A 26,646-nucleotide genomic window follows, 5' to 3' on the forward strand; every position below is an offset into this window, starting at 1 on the left:
GCAAATGGCCAGTTGATGCTTCATATTCATGCACACATTGTCCGTAAACCCATGAACTTCATTTTTTATTATCAGGATTGACACAAAGCACAATCTTCAATTTAAATGAAAATTGCATACTAACATGTTACACAAATTATACAATTAGCTATATACTGCCTAACAGATCATCAAACCATTGCTTGACAGAATTAGAAGACGATCCACCTTCCATCCAAGCCTTTCTGGCGATCTCCGACATTTCCTTAACCTTTTCCTCACCGGATTACCTCCGTCCATCAAAGATTTGACAGCTTTGGAAATTTCATCAGCCATCACAATATCACCTACTCTCAAAAAATTGTAATCCAGTTCTCAACTCTACAGCTAATTCCAACTCCCTTACCATCCTAAATGCATTGAGTTGCTGCTCGGCGTAAATAGGCCACGTCACGATCGGAACACCAAACCACAGGCTCTCCGATATGGAGCTCCATCCCACAGTGTGACACGAAACCTCCAGTCGACTCGTGAGCTAAAACTTCCACTTGCGGCGCCCATCCGCAGATCATTCCTCTATCCCCGATCCTTTCAGAAACCCTTCAGGAAGAATCGACTCAGGATTCGTCGAATGCGTCGGTCCTGAAGACGGCAACCGAATGGACCATAAAAACCTACACCCAGTTAGTTCTAGCCCGAGAGCTATTTCCTTCACTTGTGTTTCGTTAAAGCTTCCTTTCTCAGTACTTCCAAAACATAAGAACACAACGGATGAATCTGGCTGATCATCTAGCCATTTCATCATTTTGTGAACTTGAGCTTTATCCAATTCCGGATTCGGCTGACCTTTAAGATCAACAATCGGTCCAACTGGGTAGACCTTTGGGATTCCAGGACGCGAAAAGGACTTGATAGTATAACTCTCTAACTCAACAATAGAAATTCACTAGAATCCCATTAAAATCCCTAAATCTTTGGGCAAGCTCCATATAAGTAGCATACCCTAATTCTGAATCAAACAAGGTAACGGGCAAACAAGTTGGTGGAACAGGATTGACATAACCTGGAATCGACAATTCAGGATCAGATTCTTTAATCGCTCTCCCGACTTTTTCGTGCCAAGTCGGTAGATAGAACATCATATCCAAGAATCCTGCATTACTAGTCAAGTACATATACGATGGAAGACCAAATTCATTAGCGACGTCAATCATCGACACGCAGAAAAAATCAAGAACTAATCCTGCAATTCGAACCGGGTTCGACGAATTCAACCTCTCCGCGATGAATTTCCTGACATGGGGAATGTAATTCTCGACGACGGTGGATATATACTTCTCCGTGCATTTCTTCCTGAGGGTTGGCGGCGGCGGTGGATCTGGTTGAGGGAGGTCGATGAATTGGATTCGAGAGAGAGATGTTAGTGATTTAGTGTATGAATCAGTGAATGGAGCGAATGGGTGTTTGGTGAGGATGATTGAAATTGAAATTCGATCGTTGTGATCGATTAAACGTTTGGCGAATTCTAGGGTTTGTACTAGATGGCCTAATCCAGGTACAGGGACGAAGATCAGCTCCGGTTTCTCCATGTGGTTACGCTTGCCGATAACGTATATATGGTTCAGCTTTCAAGCTCAGTTACCAAGAAAAAGAAACCACCTTTTTAAAGAAGCAGAAGAACACTTTTGTGGAATTATGAAAACTATCTAGAAGGAAAGCTACCATTCATTAGCATTACATATTGATAACGAGGGATGCTAATGATGGATAAAATCGTCTAAAATGGACGAAATGTACACGAAATAAATGTACATATAGTTACCCTGATTGATAACGTCAAAAGAAAAGGAAAAAACATTACATATTGACCAGGTAAAGTAAAGCCTATTCTAACCATTAATGTTTTCTAATATCTTTTTTAAACATTAATTAGATTGTGGAAAATTGCACTGACCATATTTCGATTTGGGTGGAATTTTGCGATATTAGAAAATCTTTAAGCTCCATTCACGCTTTATTGTTTAATAGATTTCACGACTTTTCGGTTCAACGACTTCTTTATAATTGTATTAATTCGATTTCTTTCAAATATTTGTGATACTTGGATGCTATTCTGTGGGATTATAATTTCATATTATATAACTAATTCTTATCAATGAAACTCAAAATATTCATTTTGTTAGAAACAACAATTGACTCGTACATTCAATAATTAATATTAAGATGAATGAGAATTATCGATTACCGTATTCTTTTTAGTATTTGTCCGATCTGGTTTAACTATAAAAATTCATAAAAAAAATAATAATAAAAGAAAACATTAAAAAAATTGATTGATTTATTACTTAAATTTGAATTCTAAAATTTATTTATCCATACTAAGGTGTATTAAACAACTCTTATTCATTCATTTTCTACAGACTTATTGACCCAGGAAGCGGAGAGATTGTTCATTTCAATTTTCATCATCAATGACGCAAACGTGAGAAATAATTTACTGGAGCTGAACGACTACAAGAGCCTTCTCGACCAATTACATATCGCCATGTCACATTTGATATAGTGTCACAGAAAATGGAAGACATGAAAGCTAAAACTGACACTAATCATACAATAAACTAAACTCAGTTAGCTTAATTACTCCCCGACAAATCATCAAAAAATCGTTTGACTGAATTAGAAGAAGATCCACCATCCATCCAAGCTCTTCTAGCAATCTCAGACATATTCTTAGCTCTTTTCCTCACCGGATTATCTCCGTCCATCGCACTACTAACGGCTCTGGCTATCTCATCAGCCATCACAAGATCACCAACTCTCAAATAATTGTAATCCAATCTCAACTCCACTGCTAATCCAAACTCTCTGACCAAACCAAAAGCATTGAGTTGCTGCTCAGCATAAACAGGCCACGTCACAATTGGAACACCAGCCCACAAGCTATCGGATATTGAACTCCATCCACAATGCAACACGAATGCTCCGGTCGCGTTGTGACACAAGACTTCGATCTGCGGGGCCCATCCGCAGATCAATTCTCTATCCCCGATCCTTTCCATAAACCCTTCTGGGAGGATCGCATCAGGATTCCGGATGGACCATAGAAACCTACAGCCGGTGAGTTCTAGCCCGAGAGCTATTTCCTTGACTTGGGCGGAGTCAAAGCTTCCTTTTCCAGAGCTTCCAAAACATAAAAGCACGACAGATGAATCAGGCTGATGATCTAGCCATTTCATGATCTTGTCAAACTGAGACTTATCCAATTGAGGATTAGGCTGACCGCTTATATCCACATTCAGGCCAACAGTGTAAACCTTAGGGAGTTCAGGACGTAAGAAGGAGTTGAGTGTATAAGGCTCTAACTCAGGAAGAGTGTTGACTAGAATCCCTTTAAGATCCCTAAACCTTTGGGCATGCTCGACATAACTAGGATATCCAACTTCTGAGTCAAACACAGCAACTGGGATAACACTTGCGGAACAGGGTTGGCAAAACCCGGCATGAGATCTAAGAACCCTGCATTACTAGTCGTGTACATATACGATGGAAGGCCAAATTCATTAGCAACGTCAATCATGGAAAAGGCAAATAGATCAAGAATTAACCCTGCGACTCGATCTGGGTTCGACGATTTCATCCTCTCTGCAAGGAAATTCCTGACCTAAGGTAGGTAACTTTCGGCGACAGAAGAGACATACTTCTCGGACCATTTCCATCGGAGAGTTGGCGGTGGCGGATCGGGTTGAGGAAGGTCAATGAGCTGGATTCTTGAGAGAGAAGCAAGGGTTTTCGTGTATGCATCAGAGTATGGGGTGAAAGGGTGCTTGGTCAGGACGAAGGTGATCGATATTTGATCGTTGTGATTGATCAAACGTTTGGCGAATTCAAAGGATTGAACCAGGTGGCCTAGTCCTGGCGATGGCACGAATGTCAGGTCTGCTTTTCTCATATTTTCTGGCGTTTTGTTCTTGTTGCTTGTTTGTCTATCGCATCATTATAAAACTACTCCATACCCTGTTTTAATTTTTGGACTAGTGTCCAAAACATACTGATAAACCTGAGTGACCTGACGTTATATGCTTTCAATAATTATTCGGCCGGCTATTGAAAATAAGAATAAAAGTAGCATGTGGTCTGCTTTTTATCATACAAACCGACAATGTCCATCGCACGCCAGCAATAAACAGATTCTAAGCTTGTAGAAAAAGGTGAAAGACCCGTATTCTTTATCTAACCCGGAACAGTAGTTTCAAGCTTAATCAGCACCTTCTCCCAATACATCTTGGGAACAAAATTACTCCTTCGTCCTAAAGATTTGGTCTTTTGCTAGTGACAAAGAGCACTTTGGTGTAAACAAGCCTGTCACCAATACAATAGTGAACACTACCACCGATACTTAAGAAAAATCATCAAACAAGAGAGGAATGAGAGAAATTCTGAAGAGTCTGTGCTTTTGTCTTATAATTTCATTCTATTTATATACTAGAAGTTTGAAACTCCACCAAGCGTGTGATGAAAGGAAACGATACTAATGTTCTCATATAAAGAGAAAGGGCAATCGACTTGCCCATTCGTTACTAAATTTAAAACGATGCGTGGTAAATCGTCTCTTAGCAATATTCTAATCATTAATCAGCAATGAAATCCACACCTATCTACAATTCCCCTTCACTCTCAACTCTTTCCACAGCCAACTGGAGAAGAAATATGAACATGGGGATTTCTGCTCAAGTTCTGCCGAAATACGCCATGATCGAAATCTATTCCGATACCAGGTGGCTCTGTGCCAGTGCTGGATGAAAATCAGCTCAACATTCTATCATATTGATTAATTATTCAGTTAGCAAATTAGGAACAAGAAAGAAAGAGCTCAGGGATAGATTCCTTCCATAGACAAACTAGTAATATGAATGAGGAAGCCTAATTCAACAAAAATGGATGTATCGAAAAATTAACTATAGCACAGTTGACAGTTTCAGTAGCAGGAAGATGATGCATAATCAACTCTGATAAGAAAATCTATAAGCGATCAAAAGTACAGCACGATAATTTCGAATCACACAAAAGGAAATTTGCAGAAATCGAATTTGTACAGAAACGTAAAAAACCCAAAATTTGGCGGAAAACAAAATGAAATTCAGCGTCTATTACTATCGTAATCGACAACTTCCGAATCAGTGACAGACCTGGAGTGCTGAACAATCGACCTCCCGATTGAATTAATCCAATCCTCCTTCTCCTTATCGGAATCAGCCAAGAAGTACATGGTAGAGGTGGAGTGTGATAGCTCAAAAGCGAAAGGTTTGTTGACGACGTCTTCCGCCCCCTTGACGGTGAGGCAGGAGCCACGGATACAACGCCACGTGGAACGGCGCTGCGGCTGACGGCGGCGGATGGATCCTTAAACCAGAGTAGCTTCCCTTGCTTCAAAACAAACCAACGGCGGCGCCAGGTCTTAATGTAGTCGCCTTGTTTGGTAAGCCAGCCGGATCGTTCGGGATTGGACCAGAATTCGACGTCTTGGTAGTCTTCCGGGTTCGGATCTTGCATAGACACGGATCGCCATAGACTCTCCATCGATCGATGATTGAGATCTCAAGTGGTAGACTACTGAAGAAGAAAGTCCTTGTTGGTGTTAGTTGTCAAGCGCGGGTTTTTATTGGGACAAAAATAACTGCTGCCTACGTTACCAAACATGAATATAAGGACTATATAGGTTTAAAAATTAAACATTAAGGATTAAATTGTATGGTTATGCCGATATAACTTTTTTTTTCTTTTTTTTTTATAATGACAGGATCTTTCAAGTTGAAACTACTTGCTCATTTTCCAGCTATATGATGGGGGAAAAGGTTCCAATTTTAAGGTGTCTTCGTAGTGTATTTGTAGCGCGTTTCGTCTTGCTCCAAACATCCTCTAAATGTATATATTTTACCAAAAATGACAAAAAAAAAAAAAAACTAGACAAACACACCTTAAATGAGCCTGCAGGCTCAGAATACAAAAGAGAGAATCATATTCTACAAGGTTCGTCATTCCCAATACTTATTATAAAAAGCCAGATCAGGGAATATATTAGAAATAATAATATGCTTAACAAATGGAACATTTAACAGAACAATGTCCTGTGCAGCCTAATCCACAGTTTCCCCCAATAGATTCTTGTTTAGTGTTAATGTGTCATGTATAAATGAACCTGCCTGAGAATGTGGTATGATTCAGAATCCCAATTCTCATGTGTTATGGTAAACATGCTCTAAACATTTCCTTAAGCAAGTAAAAGGAAAAGGTAATGATGCGACACTTCCAAGTGTTTTACAGCATGAATGAAGCTGATAGAGTATTACTTGGGACTATTTTTCTTAAGCTTCTTTGCAATTTCTGCTAGATATTTACCCTGGTGGAAAGCCTGTTTTAACTCTAGCTCTGTGGGTTGTCGTGATCCGTCGGCGGCATAAGTTCCGGCCCCGTAAGACGATCCACCCTTGACTTGATTCATCTCGAACATTCCACTTCCAAAAGTATACCCGAGAGGAACGAAAATCATACCATGATGAGCTAACTGTGTTACGGCTGTTAGTGCCGTTAACTCCTGGCCTCCACCATGGAAACCAGTACTCCAAAAGATTCCGGCAGGTTTACCAGCAAGGGCTTGTGTGGCCCACAATTCGTCGGTGGCATCGAAAAAAGCCTTGCATTGTGCCGCCATGACGCCAAATCGGGATGGGAACCCAAAGAGGAAACCATCAGCCTCCGCGAGCTGATTCGGTGCGATCACTGGCACGTCGCTCGGTTTTGGAGGGGCTTTCATCTTCTGCAATATCAATTCTGATAGAGTCTCAGGCACCTGCCAAAGTGTTGCTTCAACATCTTCAACATCATTAGCTCCTCGTTGAACTTCCCTTGCCATTATCTCAACATGTCCATACAATGAGTAAAACCTGTCAAAGAAATTACCAAGCCTAAATTTAAGAAGAGATAGTAAACGATAGAAAAAATGACTTAATAAATGAAATCAATCGTGTATTCCTTCCAAGAGAGAAGACTTACACAATGTAGATTTTCGTGGTACCCATAATCAATGAATGGTAAAGTAGCTAGCTATCCTGGAATATCAACAATTGCTCCCCTGAATCTAAGACAAATACATGGAAATCATTGTAATTGATTCTCTGTCCGAAACTAAGAGCTATAATTCAATTGATGTACAATATCCAACAAAGGCGACATTTTTATGGCTTTCTTAAATCCAACCATGAATAGCTTACTTCAAATAAGCATAATACCCTGAAAGCTTATTATGGACTATTAACTGTATCTGGTATGTTTGATCAACAAGAATAATTTTAACAGCAGAGGCAAAACATAGATTAAATGAGCATAAAACCCCAAAACAAAGTCCCAACAGTTTGTGAAATTTCAGGAGATTAAACAGGATACGCATTTAAGAATGTAAGAAATGAAAGCTTTTTATGCATACCCAGAAGCCCAAATCCAATCCTAAATTCTCTGCATTAAGAAGCCAAAGTCATATATACTGAGTTGGGTTTGGAACATTCATCAATGGTTTGGTCACATAAAAACAGTTGCTTTATTTATTAACAGCCTTTGCAGATTATTCTAAACTAGAAAGGATTGACATAAGTAAGTTAAACAGGATGGAACACAAAAGTAAGATATATTTTAACTAAAAGATTATAGCAAACCTGGACGGAGATTGAAGAAGAAAGATTGGAAATTTGGAATATGAGCGGACCTTATTGTTTGAGGGAGGATGGATGGTTTGCCCGAGACATCATGTGTTTGACCTTTTTAGAAAAGAGGTAGTACATCTGATAATTAATGACAACGTGGCATATGCTAATTTGTTCTTTAGGTTTGGCAAAACTTGTTGTCCTGACATAATTGCTGGGCAACCCCTCCGTTCTTTCGTTAGATGAGGAGTTCGAGTAATCCAATCTTACGTATTTTAATTAAAAAACTTGCTGTCACTATCTTAAGAAATTAGATGTCGATCTGACAATCTCAATCTTGCATTCTTGCTTGTCCTTTTGCGCATCTTAATGGCTCTACGTTCTATCAAATGACCAGAATCACCATATATACCATGTGGACCAAACACAAACAATCATTTCGAATCCTGAAATAATGATACAGAAAAAAGAACAGAAATAATAAAATACAGCTGAGAATGAATATCATCGAATAAAATTGTATGGAAAATCATCAATAAATAAATAAATAGAATACAGATTGTGATTTGAACCTAAACTTGAGATTCATTATTTTACATCTGTCAATGATTTAGTATAAAAAGATGGTACTCGATCCGTCTTTAATTACATGTCACTTTTTTGCATAAGTGACGAGTAATTAGGGGGGGTAGTATCAATTTGAATATCCAAAACCAGAAACTAGTTACTACTCGTTTTCAAGCATCTTCGTTTGCTCTTTGTTATTCTTTTTGGAATTGCAGCATCCGTGTCTTCAAAATTGAGCTCGATTCTAAGTTGATTTCATTTTCTTACCGATGACATTTTGGCTCCGGCAAAGAAAACTCCAGCAAACAAACCTGGAAAAAAAAAACTTGGAATTTGATCCTCAGTAGATATTGACAATAATATCAAGAAAATGATTACAATCGACCAAGAATCCGAAAGTGTAAGATTGGTTACCGAATATTATGCTGAACATATTTGGTACACTGACAGGAACCTTGAACAACACGAGACCAGCAATCGAGATTGGAATCTTGTTTAGTGAACCCACCAGACTGGAAACAGAAACTCTCAAGTTAATTAGCTTAAGATTTAGGAAATCAAAATGTTTATAGCGGAAAAAATGTGCAAAGTAACTACCTGTAAGTGGTAGGCCCAGTTTGATGTAAAAACCACATTGAACAGAAGCTAATGGCAAGTCCAAGAAATCCACTAATGGTTGCAACAAACCAAAACTTTGGCAGTTTAATGACATCCCTGCAATTTAAACTCATTATTGCAGAGCACAAAGAACAAACAAAACCATACAATTATGCTGCAATTGAAGAAATGAGCTTACGCAGTCATTACATATTCCCATTCATCAAAAAGCAGAATCAGGAATATGGCAAAAGGTAGAGATAAAAGGTTATTCAGCAACACCATGGAGATTTCATTAAGAGATCCAGATTTCGTACACTGCTTTGCTTTGTCCATGACGTGTCGCAAGGTTAGCTGAAATGGATCGTATGGAGGAAATGGTCAAAATCGTTAATCAAACAAAATCAACTGTGCTGAATAAAATATCTGAGTAACTTTACATACCGAGTAACTTGCTGTTAGAACACAGTTTATTATCTGCCACGTGTATCCCTCAGCATCAAAAGCGAGATCAGTGATACCACCGGTGACAGCAGAGATAATCTGTGGTTTGTAAAGACATAATTAATAACAATTAAATCTCATGGCCAGCCACTGTGTCTGATATAATTTGCTAAACCATTTTCAATTGGCAGTAAGGAAGAGCAAAATGAGTACCATAAGAAACATAGCGGTCCAGACTTTCTGATTCTGATGTTTGCGGAAAAAATATAACTCCCCAATTGCTGTCATAATATTCGTCACATTCTTCAGAATTGTCACCATGGCAACATTTATGTGTCTCAGACTGAAAGAAAATAAATTTGTAGCAGAATGTTTATGAGAGCTCGGTTTTCTTGTTGCACAATTCATGTAGAGTAGTTTCCAGTAAAATAGCTAACAAGCAATGTGTCGAAAAAACAAAAAACTTGAAGCTTTGTCATCGTACCTATACATGCCTGAAACAAGCATGCCAATGAATATTAGATTGACGGGGATCCAAACCTTTATCAGCTTCCAATTAAGCTTTTCGACTGAAACTGCTCCAGTCACGCCCAGGAAAGCAACAACCAATGCAGCAATCAAATTCTGCAACATAGTCGTCAACAAAATTATAATGATTAAATGTAGCTAAAGCAAATATGATAGAATACACAGAGACCTGCAACTTACTTGGTAAAACATTAATGAAACCCCAGCACTGAAATATAACTAGACAAGACGACTTTATTGAGCAATATCATGCCGCAAGAACAAAAGCAGTAAGCTGCTCCAGACAAAAGAGGACCGTATTTCTTTTCCAAATCCAAACCATGAACATATTTTTCATCCTCATCCATTTGAAGACTGACAGCATCTCCTTGTGGAGCTCGAATCCCTCTAAAACCCCTGTCATGGAACAAAAGTGAATGCAAATTCTAGGTCTTATAATCATTACTAAATTTGGGTTAATCAGAGTTATCACCTGTCACTCATTTCTCTTTCAATGAGTTCCCAAAATAACAAAGAACCCTATTTTCCCCAAACCAGGAGCAACCCAAATCTGCAATTTTAATGAAAGCTGATTGGTACTAGCTCAAACTTTTAAAAAACATGAATAGCGCCAATCAACAACAAGCAATACCCATAACAGAATTTAGCCAATTGGTGATCAAATAAAGCGAAACAAAAAATGTAAAAGGTGGAATCTATACAAAAGGGCACGCAAAGTGTATATAACAGTGTACGCAAAGTGAATCATGGAGAGAAAAAGACGAGATTCAAGGAGGGTATAAGGAGAAGAACCGTCCAAGTGACCAAGCAATTGAATATTGGAAAAAAATGGTACAAATTTCGAGGCTTCTAAAGTCAAATGATGCATTTGATTCATAAATGCTTGAGATCTTCTCTGCCATCTTTTTGCTTGTTGTTGCAGATTCAGAGTCCATTGAATATTGTTTTTTTGTTTTCTTCATGTGTAGTGTAGACTTTGTAGGTGAGAATCTTTTTTCCCACATGTTTTACTGCAAAATTAATTCATCTCGAATTATTTATTTATAGATAAAAATAGAATAAAGAAGTGAAGCCTATGTAAATATATACGTTTAATTATTTTTCCCGATGCGTGATTTTTTAAATCTCCCAAAATCGAATTCATCGAACTCATCAGACAAAAAATTGACAGACCGTAAACAATTTTACATCCAGTTTTGGCTAAATTTCTTTAGCATTGCCGAATATTTTAAGCATGTTTTGGACAACAGACGGACACACTAGAAGCAACTTGTTTTCCAATTTTCCTTCCATTCTCGATTAGATGTATAAATTTGAACGAAGCATGAGCATAACAATCAGATAAAAGCACCATGTAAAACGTTTTGTACTACTTCCTCGTATTTTAAAATTTTAGAAAGTCTACATTCTCGAGTAAAGTCATCTCTTTCACCAAGCATGAAGTTCTCAAGCTAAAAGTAAAACTACCCTTCACCGACTGCTAATACCATGTACAGATTGACTCGGTTTAGCTGACTACATAGGGAATTTGATGGTTTCTAAAGAAAAGAAGACTCGGCAAGATCAATGGCGCGGGCAAGAGCAGCAGCTTTGTTTTCGCATTCTCTTTGCTCGGCTGCTGGATCACTGTCAGCTACAATTCCAGCCCCAGCTTGAAGATGAGCAACCCACTCTCGTCGTTGTTTACTGTCCTTGTACGAATACATGGTGTCATAACGAATTCCAGTTGGGAATACCATTGTCCTCAAAGCAAGGGCGATGTCCATGTCACCAGAAAATGAAATGCCTCCGAATCCACCACTGTAAGGGCCACGCCTAGTCACCTCAAATTGATCGATCAGCTCCATTGCCTTGACCTGTAAAATAAGAGTTGACAAAAATGAGTGTCCAAAAAACCTACCATATAAAATTAAAAGAAATCTATGTAGAAAGTGTTGACAATGTAAATGACAGGTTCATATATAACTAAATACATAATGGAACGGGATTATAGTATAGCCGCAAACCTTTGGTGCTCCGCTAACAGTACCAACTGGCAGAGCAGCTCTAAGAGCGTCCCAACTAGTCAAATTATCAAGTAATTCCCCACTGACCTGTCAAGACAAAAATGGATTGGAATTCGATAAGAGATGAAAAATTTAAGGTGGTACTCATCACTAGATTAATTATACAACTATTTTCTTCATTCTAATACAGTAAAACAATAGACTGGTCTTCCAAGGGCAGATAATGAGCGCAGCTTAAAATGGAGATACTTACTGTTGAGCTGATATGCATAACATGGGAATAGCGCTCAATATTCATGAGCTTCTCAACCTTGACTGAACCAGTTTTAGAAACCTGCAAGAATAGCAGCAGTTATTATGGAACTGTCGGAACACAAACTCAACAAACACATTAGCTAAAACTAATACTAACCTTTCCAACATCATTCCTCCCCAAGTCAACGAGCATGATGTGCTCAGCACATTGCTTTTCATCATTTAAGAGCTCCTCTTCCAACATTAGATCTTCTTTGTGTGTCTTCCCTCTTCTAACAGTCCCAGCAAGGGGCCGGTTGATAATCCTTTGCTGTTCAGTATTCAATACACATGCATGAGAGTTAAGTTTCCGACAATATACAAATATTGACACATTGAGACAAATAGAAAATACCTTCTTTACACGGGTGAGTATTTCTGGACTCGAAGCCACTAGAATGCACCCTCTGACCTGATAAAAGATTCAACGCAAGAAAAAGATTAGAAAAAGCATACGAAATAAAGCTTCAGAAATAAACTTAAACAACAAAATAACACCATACTTGTAAATAGGTCATATAGGGGCTTGGATTAACAATCCTCAATGCTCTATAGATATCAAATGGGTCGGCAAAAGTTCGGCGTTCAAAGCGCTGACTTAAGACAATTTGGAAAATATCACCAGCTAGGATATGCTCTTTAGCCTGCAATACTGCTTCCTTGTACTCGTCACATGACATGCTTGACACATCAAGTTTTGGACCAAATTGCTTTGTTTGTAATTTTATTGAACCAGCAGGCAGCTTTGGGCTGAAATCAAGATTTTCAGAATACAATTAGAAGTTGAACTATAAAAGCGAAGCAAATCTACCCGACAAGGAATATTAAGTTAGAAGGAGTTCACTCACAGATCAATATCATGAACTCTAGATAACAAAGAGTCTAAGCGATTCATTCCATCTTTGAATGCTTCATCAACTGATGGATACTGATCTAATCTCACCCAATGAATCACAAATGCTTTCTGAAATCAATAAATATAATCATTATTTATAATTGATATGCATCGCACTTTCTATGACAGAATAGGTTTCGTCTACAGTCGACTGGTATATTTATCTGATTTCCCATTTTACAAAACGTTTAGGAAATGGTTCTTGGGTTGTAAGGTCAGATCGGAAGATATAAAAGAGACAATTTTCTTAACAGGGGACTTAAACAGCTATCACGAGAGTCTTACATGAGCAGGTCAAATGGCAATACTTATATTAAAATTTAAAGAAGTTTAAACATGTAGTATCAAATTCATATGTCAGATTAATAGTACCTTCTCCACGTGATCAAAAACAATCACATCTTCATAGAGGCCAAGGTGAACATCAGGAAGATTTCTGTCATCGGGAGGGGCACTAGGAAAGGGCAATTTTTTCTTCTCCACGTAGCGGACTGTATCATATGAGAAATATCCAACCCATCCACCTAGGGAGAAAGAGAGTATAACCAATTTGATAAGCAATACGCCAGAACTATCAAACTATTTGCAGAACTTTACCAAAAAAAAAAAGTGAAATAGATTTAAACAAGGAACAAGCAAGAGTGCAAGACTCCCAATCACAGTACAGAAAAAGAGGCCACAGAGTAAGTGTAACAAGGAAAGTTAAAAGGGCAAAGGCTGGGTATTCACTGGACTATATAAACGACCATTTTTTAGTTCCTTACCACAAAATGCTTCTGGAAGTTCATCAGTCCGCTGAGGCTCCCACCCTTCCATGATTTTTCTAGGAACTGTCATAGGATCCTCTACAATCTCTTCTGTCCTCGTCCCCGCATGATGGTCCATGACTGTTACCATATTCTCTTTTGCCACAATTTCGATGCTTGGCTGAGCTCCAATAACACTATACCTCCCCTAACAGAACACCCCATAAAAAATCATATGTTTTGATGAAAATACATTGAGAGAAGCAAATAGAGAAAACAACCAAACCAAAGAACTTACAACAGCAGAAACGTGCAATCCAGGCTCAACCGACTCAAAAAGAAAGCTGGGATTATCTCTATCATCTTGCTTAACCAAACAACGATATGCCATCACTGGAGTGAGATTGTCTGAGAATATGCAATGATAAAGAGGAACTAAATTCCCCAGCTTCGAAGCTTCCTTGAATAACGCCGACTGGTCGACTAAAGCATCCGAATCAAACACAAAACAGAATACAACGTGAGTACAGAATGTAATGCCAATAGAAGCAATCAAAAAAACGTGATCAGCTCTCAATCTACACTAACAAAGCCATATCTACAGAACATAAGCTAAGATTCGATTGAAGTTTATACCTGATTGAGAATGGGATTGAGTAGAGCATCTGACTCGAATGACGGGAGAGAGACGGGAGCTGCGAAGAGAGAGGAAGGTTGAATTTGAAAGTTTGGCGCCATTAAGCTTGACTGAGAGAGGGCTATTAGAGATAGGCAGACGACGGAGGGACGGGCGGAGGCGGTGAGGGGAAGATGATGATGAAGAGAGTGTGGTGGTGGCTAGGGTTTTGTCCATTCGTTTCGTCAGGTTCAGAGCATTTGCTAGTTAGTAGTATTCAGTTAGCGGCAATAGTGAAATCTGAGTTAAAGAAGAAAATACATTTGTCTGTTAATGTATTTAGACTTGTAATGGTTCACATGTGCATATTAGGCTGAGTGTTAAGCAAATGTGTGTTTTCTTTTCCAGTTATCTGCCCGCTAATTTGTCCCCCTTATTTTTTCGGGAGAATGTCAAATCGCTCTAATACATTGATCCTAAAATTAAATGCATTGTTTACATTGATCTTAAAGTTAACGATATGTTTTAAACGATTGTCTTTTCAATGATTTTATATACAATAATGAAAGATATTGTTTAGGTTATTTATTGTGTGTTTTTATTCAATTCAAGACACTCAATTTATAATAAATTAAAGTCATAGAAAATTATATAAAAATAAAATAAATACAATTTAAATCCTTTACGAACAAAAATCGTTAAATTAATGTAACCTATTCTAATTCTATGTGCAGGAGAATAAGAAAATCGAAATATAATACAATAAAGATTTGTTGTGCAATCTGATGAAAGTAAAAGCACTTGGAAGGCTTGGACCCTTTCTGCTATTAAATCAAATAATACAATAAAAAGAAAGATTATAGACAATAATACTAGATGGGAAAGCATTGATCCGAGACCTAATCTCTTGTCAATATAAATATATATTCTTTTCGTTACTATTTAAGTGTCATTTTATAAGTTTTTTTATCTTTAAATATGTGTTATTTTGTCAAATTTAAGGTAAAAATGACATGTTCTATCCATTTTTTCCACCTCAATAATTATGTGTATTTTGCATATTACATATACATTAAATAATTTATTTGATTTTTTTTTGACAAAATAAAGAATGGATCCAATAAAAAATTTTGGTCAAAATTAAGTTGATCACTGACTTTTTAAATATGTTTTGCATTGTTTATGCATCATACACATGCTAAATTTTATTGAAATTATATTGATAAAGTTACTACTCCTATCCTAACTTACTTAATTTATGTGAAATTCCAAAAAACAACAATCGAAAAATGATTGAGGGAGCATATATTGTTTCGTTGTTACCAATATATTGTATTAGTATTATTTTTTATATTTTAGAATGTAGACTTGTACAAATTTTAAATTATTTCGCTCTTTTAGGCACTCTTCACTAACCGCTATCATTAGCATATAGTATAATCGGAGAATGTTTATTGAAAATTGACAATCACAAATTCACATTAAGTTCAAGGTGTGTAATTGTAGATCGATTTGGGCTCTATGCAAGTTGAGTCACTGTCTTGCAAACATAATGTCCTTTTGTAATCGTAGAACCATTCTAATGAGGAAAATTTACGATCGAAACGATGGATTGATTTCACGTTTTATTGGGATGAGTCCGAAGAGACAGAGTAAAACATTAAGCAAATGGAAATTTATAATATCCATAGATGAGCCTTTGTATTTGTGTCTGTCCAATCTCTCGTCAATAGGGAAAGCAGGCCCTTAGCCCAGGGCCAAATATCTTCTCTTATTTCGTTCTAATGCAGCCCACATCTTTCAAATGCTGTTTATTTCTATATTCAAAGTACCAAACTACCCTTTACAAGTTTTTATTCATCTATATACATCCTCTGTAAGAACAATGGACAACGAAATAGAGAAAAATATAATGTAAGTTATAAGAATGGTATTATAAAAAAAATTATAAGAATGGAATAATAAGTCGATGTCACGTTTACATTACTTTATTTTATTAAAAAAAAAAAAACCCTAATAATCAACCCAAAAAAAAAAAAGGAAATCAAAGTTATTTTAATGTCAGTGGCTGGCTGGCTGGCTGGCTGCTTCGTGCTTAATTATACTATATATGATCCTATTTTTGTCAGAGATTGATTATGTTGATTTGTCTTTTGGCTAAGACACCAAAACATCTTCCATTCCCTAGAGAAAGAAAGATGCTCGATCCTTGCTGATTGATGGTATAACTCAAATATTATACTAAGCAGTAAATCTTTTAATTTCATGATGAATAAAAGTAATTTCGTTACAGTCGGTATCTTTTTGTAGGCGATCAATTGCAACTTAAGAGTTTATGCGAATAACGAACGAGAAGCTATAAATATGTTTTTTGAACATAATATATATATTTAGGCATATTGTAATAATTAGTTGTAACCAACGTACGAGAGTTAGTTTGGTTCGAAGAAGAAAGTTGGTAGAGACAACCTTTTTTTGGCTATTGCGGCCCCAATTTGGGCAGAGCATTTGCTTCGCAAAAGTATATATCAATCATATCATAGCCATATGAACATGCATATGGTTCCCTTTTCGCCTAACGGAAGTTAATTTCTCCCGTTAACATTATTTTTTTCTTAGCATTCCAAATAAGTACATGAGTTTTTCATCTATATATATAAATTCCATTTTTCCTTCTTGCAAATTTATCTGTATTAATTGTTAGTTTCAGTGAAATTATCTGAACGTTTTTATATATTAAATACAACTTCCGTCATTTGTATTGAAAAAATTACATCTATTTTGAGATTAAAATAATATTTTATAACATGCATTTCGCCATTAACGTACACATCCTAGCATCAAGAGGAGATTTTGCGGCCACACACTACAATAAAGGAAGATTTGGAAATAGGATGATGAATAGGCTGAATATTGTCATTTAACATATGGCATTGGACGATGATTGGATTGGATCCAACTTGACCAATACTTAGTGCTCAATATCACCACAATAACTGGGCCAACAAATTTAGACCTGGTCATTTGTTGTTACCAGCTTTGTTTTATGCAAATTGTAATGTCTCAGCCACTAAAAATCGAAATTAAAATGATAAATTTGACTCGGTTTGTTCATTGGGTCTCCACTGTGTACAATCCACGCTTAATAAAGTTTTCAATATTATAATCAAAATATTACCCTTCTTAGCGCAATTATGAAAATTAGTATAAAGAAATAAATATATTGTGATGGTTTAAAAAATGTCTTCAATTTTAAGAGAAATATTTTCTTTTCTTTTGACGGAAAATGTGATGAACAATAAAGAGGGTAAGCCAATAATAGCCCTTGAAATTATTGAATAATGATGATGACGATATAATTAGTATTTAGCAAGTACACTGTGATGTATTAATCTTTCCTTTTTCACATGACGTAAACAGTTGATGAAAGCTTTGGTTTGCTATTCCTACTTCTCAACTCTTATTTTGGACCGTCAGTTCCAATCTTCTTCAGTCTTGACTCTTTGCATTCATTGGTGCTGCTAGATATTTATTTTTCCTCCTCATCTGTCCTTTTCCACCCTCTTTAATTTTTTCCTGTTCAAAAAAGGAAAATAATAGCGAGCTCTCATACAAAACATTGAGAAAAGACATTGCGGAAATAATGACTATCCAAATGGTCAAAACATGAACTTAAATGATATTTTAAACTTTTATTTTTATTTGAAAATACATGGTTTTTAGCAAAAATTATGTTGATTTTCCTATTTTACCCTTCTACTCCTTAAGTGTCAGTTCCCATAATTACAATCGATCACCTCTTCGAAGACAGCTTTCACGGCGGTCGTGCGACGGAGTGGAGGTGACCGACGGTGGCTCGTGAGAAGAAAAGCAAGTAGATTCGGATCTGAGGGAGAAGGCGACGATGGTCGATTTTTGGAGGAAGAGAACGTCGTCCGCTTTGAGATGGGGGACAAATAGCGTCGGAGCTGACAGAGAAGAGAACGACGTTGATTCTAACGAGAGAAGAGGTCGAGGCTCGTGAGAAGACGAGGCGAGCATAACTAGATTTGAGGAAGAAGACGAATGACGATCATTTTTAGAGGAAGAGAGAACGGCGTTGACTGTGAGGGAGAGACAACCCGACGAGTTTCCAGATCTACTTCTAAGAGGAGACGAACAGTGATTTTAGAGAGAACGGTTGGGCTTTGGGATTCTAGAGAGAGAAGAAGTCGTGTCAGAGTTGGGAGGAAAAAAGGACGACGATAGATGTGAACACCCGCAATGAGAATGTGACAGCCCGCATTGGAAAGGAAAGGTACGTGGAAGACGATTGGCTAAAAGAATTGATTTGTATTATCCATACCAACAAGTTGCAACTTCTTTTCGGTAGCCCATCGATAGAAACTCCACGGTTAAGCATGCTCAACCTGGAGTAGTCGAGGATGGGTGACCGTCTGGGAAGTTTCTCGAAATTTCTCGGAGAGCGTGCGAGTGAGGACAAAGCATGCTGGAAAAACATGTGTTGGTTTGTGGAGACAGTCTTGTCGATTCTTTGGCAACGCCGTGCCGATGAGATCGAGAAGTGAACGGCCAGTGAGCCGGGGCGGGGCCGGGTCGTTATAGTAGAGGTAGGAGGTCATCTTATCGGGGGAGGTGGGACGAATGACACCGGAGGTTGGTGGTAGTCGGGGCCGGAGCATAAGGGTCACTCGTCGGACTTGCACATTTTCAGGCGTGGTCGTGACATTAAGAGATAATGGGTTTGTAATTATTTTCCTTGTGAGGGATATTTTTGTCCAAAATATTACAAGTCATCTTCAACCTAGTTCTATATGTCAAGTGCTTAAAAAGCATATATTTGCAAACGGATGGAGTATTTTCTCTGAAGAAAATAGATGTGATTTTAATATTTTAGATTCATTCAAAATTTGATGTATCTAAATAATAATAATGACTAAATATATTTAAAAATAAATGTTTTTAAAATGACAAAATGACATATATTTGTTGTAGTACCATTTTTATTTTGAGAATACAATAAAATAAAATAGATTATAATATTTGAAGTTTCCACAACTTAATTTAATTTGATGGTCTTTTTGAAATGTACTACGTAGTCACTAGTGACATGCCAGTGGTCTGACTCGAAATCTGAATCGAATTGAAATTAAATCGGATCAAAATTGAATTGAATTGGTCGTTATGGTTTCAAATCAGAACTAAAATTTTTACAGTCTCATTTCGATATTTATTTTTAAAGAAAATTATATGGAAATGAACTAAAATCTATTTAGAACTGCATAGATCCAAATCGAAATCGTTCGTCTTAAAAAAATTTACGATTTTCAATTCGATTTTATAAATTTAAAAATTATACCGCATATTTGAATCGAAATTGACCATGACTCTCCCCGAAAATAATCACATTTTAAACTGAAATAAGGTCGGTAACTTTTCTAGTATGTGGATCAGTAATCTCAAAAGTTTCTAAACAAAATGGACGCATGAAGCAAAACATGAGAGTCGGTGTGAATTCACGGAGAGATGGTGATGGAAAATTGCCACGTGGCACATTAATAACGGCAGATCTAATCACCGATGTCATTTCCTTGAAAATAGCCGCTTGCCACTGATCAATTTATTTTTCTTTCTTCTCGTATCAAAGCAAACAAACAACCGGTACCCAATAAAAATCTCTCGTTTCCTAAGTTGACCGCTAACCGGAATTACCCGTTTCACCGGTCACTGTACTGTAAAGCACATGGCATTTTTAAAAAAATAAATAAAAAAATCTATCTTCAAAATTGCAAGATTTTATTTATTTATTTTTTCTTTCTTTGTTTATATATAAACGCAAAGGTCCTTCCCTCTTCGTCCTTTGATAAATAAACTGAATTATACGGCTCTTTCTCTGTTTACTCCACTCGAATCAATCAATAAGCTTACAAAATTCAATACACAAGTAAGTTTAGAACATCGTGATTCGAATTTCCAATCTTTGATTATCGTGCATTTTGTTACTTTTTCTGGTTGGTTATGGAGGTGGCAGATCCGATATTCATGTGAAAAACTAATGATGGAATTTTGGAGATTGCCACTTTATTTAGCTTCGTGCTTGTAAATGAGATTGACGCAATTTTGATTTGATTTTCAGGATTTGATCGAAGAGGTGAGATCTGCTTTTGATTGAATTTTGGTTATAGATGGGAGTGAAAGTGGCGACTACATGTTTGCAATGGACTCAACCAATCGTTTCTCGATCGTTCTCTCAAACATCGTCGCCGTCAGCAATCTCGTCTAAACGACGGAGTCGTGGTGGTCGTAGCGACGGAGGAGCTACTGCTCTATTGTGTTCTTATGTTAATAGAACAGAGAGATCGGCTCTGTTTGGTTCTCGATTCTGTAAAAATCCTCTTAAATCTTCACCACAAGCGAATATTCTAAATCGACGTTGCTTCGCAAGCTCGGAAAGTTCTTTCTTCTCCGACGAAGAATTTTCGAAGAAAATTCAAGAACTAGCCGTCAGATTCCGATCCTCCGAAGATAGTAATGATGACAAAAACAGCGAGAGTGGCGGTTCGCCGGTGGAATCTTCGCCGTGGATAGAAATCCGGGAGGAAGAGTCGCCGGATTGGTCGTGTAGTATTGAGAGGAAAGCCAATAGTGTAGAACTTCCACTTTCGTTGCGAATTATTAAGAGGAAGCTACAATGGGAAGATGGATTTAAAGAAGCAGGGGAATCCATTTCGTGTTCTGTGAAGAAAGCTTTTTCATCAATGGTGTTTATAATCAGAGAGCTCCATAGTTACTCTCTGCAAATGAGAGAGATTCTATTCACTGAAGATTTACAAGGAATCATCGCCAGAGTTCAAAAGGAAATGCACGCTTCTTTCGTTTGGCTTTTTCAGCAAGTTTTTTCTCACACGCCGGTTTTAATGGTGTCCGTTATGATACTTCTCGCGAATTTCACAGTTCATTCAATGGGGAATAATAACTACGCCATTGCAGAATCTCTCCAAGCTCCAATAATTGAAGTGCAAGAACAGAGTGAGGATTTCAAATTCGATTCTTCGTCGGTAAAGACGTTTACCGTTTCATCTTCTACTACCGGGAAAAGCACTTGTATAGGCGGAAATAACGGCGGAGGTGGAAAAGAACGGCCGGTGGCTAGTGGCATGGATGGCGACGGCGGAATTGATCGGAGTGAGCGATTTGGAACCATCGTTCCCGGCAGAGCTTCTTCTCAATTGTCATCGCCGGGGAATTCAGCCGAGACAGAGTCGTCGTCGGTGAGTAGCAGAGAAGAAGAGATCAGTCTATGGAATTCAATTCTAGAGGAAGCGTCTAGAATGCAAAGAGACATAATAACTATCGATCATGAAACCATGCAGAGATTCGTTTCACCTATAAAAGCCGAAATCGAAACGGACGATAAGTACTCGGACTATTTTCGAACCGGTCTTCTATATCAAGCCGGATTATCACAAGAACCCGACAACAGCCTATTGCTTGCCAATTATGCTCAATTCCTCTACCTCGTTGCACATGATTTCGACAGGTATAAAACTAAACTATATACTAATCCACACGATATTTTGCATTTTTAGCTCATTCAAATCGCGTATGAATTAAATATCGTGGATGAAGTATATTTTATGACCTTTTTTGCAATTGAATCTCCGAAGAGTTTGGAAATATCACAACTTTCCTAAAATCGAATGCAAAAACATTTACCTAAATTTGTACTGTTACTTCAATAATGCTCTTCCTTACCAAAAGAGGCGGTTTAAGCTAGCTGAGTCATCCCTGAGTTAAAAAATAACGAGTCGAGTTCTGATTCAATGGACCTACTTCCAGTTAATCAAACGTTGTCGTTTTGTTCATATTGAGATTTTCTCATCTTTGAATCTTGATAGACCCATGTGTGGTTTAGTTTCCTTTCATGGCAAAGATTATTCCACTCAACTCATCTTTGGTACTAAATATAGTAATAATAAAAGTATCACCTTGTGCGCGTGGAACCACGCGCCTTCACTATGAAAATAAAAAAATCTTGCAAGAGATGATTTATTTATGTTTGCTTGTTGACTTTGACTTTTAATTGCTCATTAGTACATTGTTATTTTTCGCGTTGCACACGTTTCAGTCTTGTTTTACGTGTTTCAGTCTTGTTTTAAACAGTTTAATATTTTTTTTTATTGTGTGAAAAACAGAGCGGAAGAGTATTTCAAGAGGGCAATAGGAATAAAGCCAGCTGATCCAGAAGCATATAGCAAATACGCGAGCTTTCTATGGAAAGCGAGGAACGATTTGTGGGGAGCAGAGGAAACATTCTTGGAAGCCATTGAAGCCGATCCGAATAACTCGTACTATGCTGCAAATTATGCTCATTTTCTATGGAACACTGGTGGGGAAGACACTTGTTTCCCTCTTGACAATCAACAAGAAACTTAAAATTAAAACCCTCAAAAATAAAATAAAATTTATTAAAATAAAAGAAATATACAATACTAGCAATTTTCTCATCACCCCATTTTTCTTTTTCTTTCTTCTTCTTCTTCCTTATCTAGACAAATAAATTGTCTGCATATATATATGTAAAAGATCAATTAGGCAGCTTGAGCTTTCATAAATGGGGAGTTTCGAACATTGAAGGGGATACAATGGCTGGAGATCTATTTTTGCACAGATTGTAAAGCGGTTTTTGGGTTAATTAGACAACAAAACATAATTTGCAAATTGTAATTAGTCTTTTGTTTTTTAATATAAAAGGAAATGTATTCCATTTTCAAAATTTGCAAAACACATTTCGTTTCGTATATATTTAAGGATAAAGCTATCTTTTTACGTTTCCTCTCTTTATGAGTTGTGGTTCCTATGATCATTGAATCATCGATTGGATTATAATTCATTGCACTAGGGCAACGTTTTATGATGACGAGGATTCATTGAGATTAAACTAAAATCAGGTTAGTTTGACATAATTTTATTGGAGAAAATAACTCCCTTTTAATCTTTAGATACTGAATTTGATCTTAGGTAGACTCGTGTATTTGTTGTGTGTCTAGAGCATATGTTCCGTCTTGTTTCAGACATTTTTAAAGGTATTTTTATTATTATTATCATCAATTTTAGTAAAAAAACATGTTTTTTAAATATATGGATCAAGATGAAACACGCTTAGAACACAAAACGAACACACAATAATTCTTGATCGGTTATAAATTCTGGGTCGAATTTGATGAGTTTTTTCATGGTTAAACTATGAATTTTCCTATTGAAACGCGTAATGTATAAATAATCATTCTAAAATGAAATTCTATGCCTCTATGTACAATTTTATTTGTGCGATCACTAAAAAAAAATATGCTACAATTCGAGTTATAAAATGAATAATGTGTATATAACGCGAGCTACATTTTACGGCTAGATCTGTCACTGTTGCGCTTACACCACAACATATTAAAGTTATTTGTAATATGTTCAATGTATTTTTCAGAGCATAAATGTATGAAATCTACCTCTTCTTTTACCAAAAAAAAAGGCTGATTTCTTTTCGAAATGAGGCCAAGAGAGAGGTTGACAAAATTCACATGCAAATGTCCATAGATGAGACTGGAACGATATTGGCAAGTTCTAAATGTCCTTATAAAGCCAATTATTCAAATTAGCTGTTTATTGAAATCTCAAAAATAAGAAAAAGTTACAAATTAATGAAACGATCTTGTCAAAAACATAGTATGATGGGGTAACAATTAAATCCTTTTGAATATTTGCGACATGCCAAGCACAAAATGGCACTCTTATATTAGGCCATGTGAAGATGATAGATCAATATTAAAGTTAAATTGCTAACCTCCAATCCCATGTCCCTCATCAACTCCCCATGCCATTCCACCTACCCTCCATTTTATCAAAGTCTAGAATTTTCATATATTCATCATGTTGATTTAGACTTCTTTGATTAGAGTTTCGCTCCAATGTGTAAGTAGCATGTGATTGAAAAACTTGAAGATTTGAATCGACCGTCATTAAATTATGAGATAAACAAGTTTTTAAACGATAACTTTAGCCAATCAGGTCGACGACCTAATAGTTGAGGATTTCATGTTACATGAAAAATAAGTTCGATTATTGGGAACAGACTTCGGATGAAATGACACTTTGTTGAATAGTCCAACGATTGTGCAATGGGTTAGTAACAATTTCTCAGGTAATTGGGCCACCATTTTGGGCTTGGGCTATTCGAGCTCACAAGTCACATAACTTGGCTTAATACTGTATAAGTTTCATTTTTTATTTTCCTATTCTTAAAAACAGAAATTTTTAAAATTTCTTACCGAAAATTCAGCTAAAAATGTCTGAAAAGTAGAAAAACATGCGTGACGAAAATAAGTAGCTCTTTCACCGACCAATGCACACACTTTTGGCATTAGACCCGGTTCAAGTTAGGCCTACTCTTTATCTCGTTTGGTTCAATGATATGAACCAACATCCCATCTACGCGTTTTTCTTTTGTTGATAATGTCTCCATATGTCCTCAAGCTTTTGGATGGTTTATTACTAGCTCCTTAATCAACGATTTCTAACAACTACAGCCCTAAACTTTAATTGAGGCTAACACTTAGCTCCTTTCCGACAAATGACCGTTAATTGGTGACATGACATCACATAATTACGTGGCCTCTCGTCTTTGTAACAGATGGGCAGTGTTTATCTTTGTGATTAATTTAGATAAGTTTAATTTACGAAGGACTATAATATTAGCTTGTGAAGTTTTTCTTTCCATTAAAAAAATAAAATAGACACTTAATGTAGAATGAAGTAAGTATTATTCTTTACGTAGATTAATACATGATTTTTTTAACGTTTTTTTATATATTTAAAAATTTATATATTTAATTAATAATAATAAATATATATTTTTAAATATATTTAAAAAAATTAAAAAAAAATGTATTAACAAATGAGAGGAGTAACAACTTATAATCATACAGTAACATATATAGCAACAATTGTTTGAATTATTTCTAAACACATAATTATCAATTAAATTAAAATGATAAAGGTAAAAATAACCGTTTGGTCCATATTTTAAATATTGTTGAATTGGTTAGTCCCTTCAAACATAAATCGAACTAAACTGTCCCTCAAACGTTAATTTTTGAACTACTTAGTCTCTCGTCTGTTAGGGACGTTAAGTTTGGCCGAGCTATCGCTTTTAGCCAATCATAACTTGACACGTGTACATGACGTGTAAAAAAATTATAGCTAGACTTTTCTTATCCCGGTTTAGAATATCCTTTCAATTATAATCGAACTAAATCGAAATCGAACCGAAACTTAAACCGAACCCATTGAACCAAATCGACCTAATTTCAAGATAATAATCAAACTTTAAGCATATTTAATTGAGTAAAATCCTATTGCCCTTTATCCTTTCACGCCACTTCTTCTCCAACCTTCGTCACTTTTGTTGCCGCCACCGCTCCCAACTCCGACCACCTCTGTTCTTCTCCGCCCTCAATTAAATGACGATACTCCAAAATCTAATCTTTTACAACCAGTCATCACTCATAAGATAACCCTCATTTCAAAAGGTCATACACAATAGAAACAAGTACAAATTAGCCAAGTAGCAATCATCCTTCTTCCTCATTCAAGTAGTTCCATTCCAGTGATAAAAAAAAAAAAGTTTCTTCCTTTTAATCAACCCAATTTAGGAAATCCATAATTATAAGATGAGAAATGGAAAATCGATTGAAAATTACAGTACCTCCAGGGCTTTGGAAGAATTGACCAATTCTCAGGGACTCGAATGAGAGTGGCATCTTCTTACTACACTAACATCAAACCAAGCGGATTTCATATTGATTCCAGCTGCTTCTGTGTTCACTTCACATTATTTGTTGTTGATCATTTTTGAATTCGAGACGCATAGAGGATTTCGATGGTTACAATATCTTGGCGATGTTGAAATCGGAAAGGAAAAAAAAATTTACACCCGAAACGGCGATGCATCGTTGATACAGTCAAAGAGATGCACCATTTGTTCGACGACACCGACGGCGGAGAGATTGGAACGAAGCGAAGAGATGCGGAGATTGAAGCACTTAGTAAGGAGTTGTTTGGCCTGTTTTTGTCTCTCCTTGAAGAGATTTGGGTCAACGCCAGAGCCACCGTGCCCAACCACCATCTCTTTTCTTCAATTCCTCCGAGAATCGCGCGGAACTCGGTCGTGGATCGTTCGAATCTTCACCGACGAACAGAGAGAGTGATTGCGAAAGGATGGCGATGG

General features: G+C 36.8%; 5 protein-coding genes and 2 pseudogenes across 5 annotated transcripts; 1 reads left to right on the forward strand and 6 right to left on the reverse strand.

The window, feature by feature from the left end:
* Positions 1-148: 148 nt before the first annotated feature.
* On the reverse strand, positions 149-1,568 carry LOC139884086 (UDP-glycosyltransferase 71K1-like). Its single transcript, XM_071868162.1, is given in 6 exon segments — positions 149-255; positions 258-351; positions 353-478; positions 480-574; positions 577-919; positions 921-1,568. Coding segments are annotated over 6 exon segments (1,413 nt in total).
* A 1,044-nt stretch (positions 1,569-2,612) lies between these two features.
* On the reverse strand, positions 2,613-3,928 carry LOC139884073 (UDP-glycosyltransferase 71K2-like; annotated as a pseudogene).
* A 1,188-nt stretch (positions 3,929-5,116) lies between these two features.
* On the reverse strand, positions 5,117-5,556 carry LOC139884097 (pleckstrin homology domain-containing protein 1-like). Its single transcript, XM_071868171.1, is given in 2 exon segments — positions 5,117-5,328; positions 5,331-5,556. Coding segments are annotated over 2 exon segments (438 nt in total).
* A 766-nt stretch (positions 5,557-6,322) lies between these two features.
* Positions 6,323-7,055, reverse strand: LOC139884087 (probable NAD(P)H dehydrogenase (quinone) FQR1-like 3). Its single transcript, XM_071868163.1, has 2 exons — positions 7,030-7,055; positions 6,323-6,920 (listed from the first exon to the last, which is right to left on the reverse strand). Exons 1-2 carry the CDS (start codon positions 7,053-7,055, stop codon positions 6,323-6,325), a joined length of 624 nt encoding a protein of 207 aa, XP_071724264.1.
* Positions 7,056-8,393: 1,338 nt separating this feature from the next.
* LOC139884088 (GDP-mannose transporter GONST2-like) lies at positions 8,394-10,744 on the reverse strand (annotated as a pseudogene).
* A 603-nt stretch (positions 10,745-11,347) lies between these two features.
* On the reverse strand, positions 11,348-14,488 carry LOC139884090 (anthranilate synthase alpha subunit 2, chloroplastic-like). Its single transcript, XM_071868164.1, has 11 exons — positions 14,387-14,488; positions 14,049-14,333; positions 13,769-13,958; positions 13,377-13,528; positions 12,958-13,073; positions 12,613-12,859; positions 12,465-12,521; positions 12,228-12,380; positions 12,069-12,149; positions 11,816-11,902; positions 11,348-11,665 (listed from the first exon to the last, which is right to left on the reverse strand). The coding sequence occupies exons 1-11, from the start codon at positions 14,486-14,488 to the stop codon at positions 11,348-11,350; spliced, it is 1,788 nt and encodes a 595-aa protein (XP_071724265.1).
* Positions 14,489-20,551: 6,063 nt separating this feature from the next.
* Positions 20,552-22,802, forward strand: LOC139884091 (uncharacterized). The gene is made up of 2 exons (XM_071868165.1): positions 20,552-21,906; positions 22,562-22,802. The coding sequence occupies exons 1-2, from the start codon at positions 20,552-20,554 to the stop codon at positions 22,800-22,802; spliced, it is 1,596 nt and encodes a 531-aa protein (XP_071724266.1).
* The last annotated feature ends 3,844 nt before the right edge of the window (positions 22,803-26,646 follow it).

This window comes from Rutidosis leptorrhynchoides, unplaced genomic scaffold (genome assembly GCF_046630445.1).
Source record: "Rutidosis leptorrhynchoides isolate AG116_Rl617_1_P2 unplaced genomic scaffold, CSIRO_AGI_Rlap_v1 contig50, whole genome shotgun sequence".
In the NCBI taxonomy this organism is placed as follows: domain Eukaryota; kingdom Viridiplantae; phylum Streptophyta; class Magnoliopsida; order Asterales; family Asteraceae; genus Rutidosis; species Rutidosis leptorrhynchoides.

Coding starts and splice junctions, on each gene's coding strand:
- LOC139884087 (XM_071868163.1), bottom strand. CDS start 7,055: ATGGGTACCACGAAAATCTACATTGT. Junction 6,921..7,029: donor ACCACGAAAATCTACATTGT/GTAAGTCTTCTC, acceptor TTTCTTTGACAG/GTTTTACTCATTGTATGGAC.
- LOC139884090 (XM_071868164.1), bottom strand. CDS start 14,488: ATGGCGCCAAACTTTCAAATTCAACCTTCCTCTCTCTTCGCAGCTCCC. Junction 13,074..13,376: donor TTTTTGATCACGTGGAGAAG/GTACTATTAATC, acceptor TATTGATTTCAG/AAAGCATTTGTGATTCATTG. Junction 12,522..12,612: donor CCTATATGACCTATTTACAA/GTATGGTGTTAT, acceptor ATCTTTTATCAG/GTCAGAGGGTGCATTCTAGT.
- LOC139884091 (XM_071868165.1), top strand. CDS start 20,552: ATGGGAGTGAAAGTGGCGACTACATGTTTGCAATGGACTCAACCAATC. Junction 21,907..22,561: donor GTTGCACATGATTTCGACAG/GTATAAAACTAA, acceptor TGTGAAAAACAG/AGCGGAAGAGTATTTCAAGA.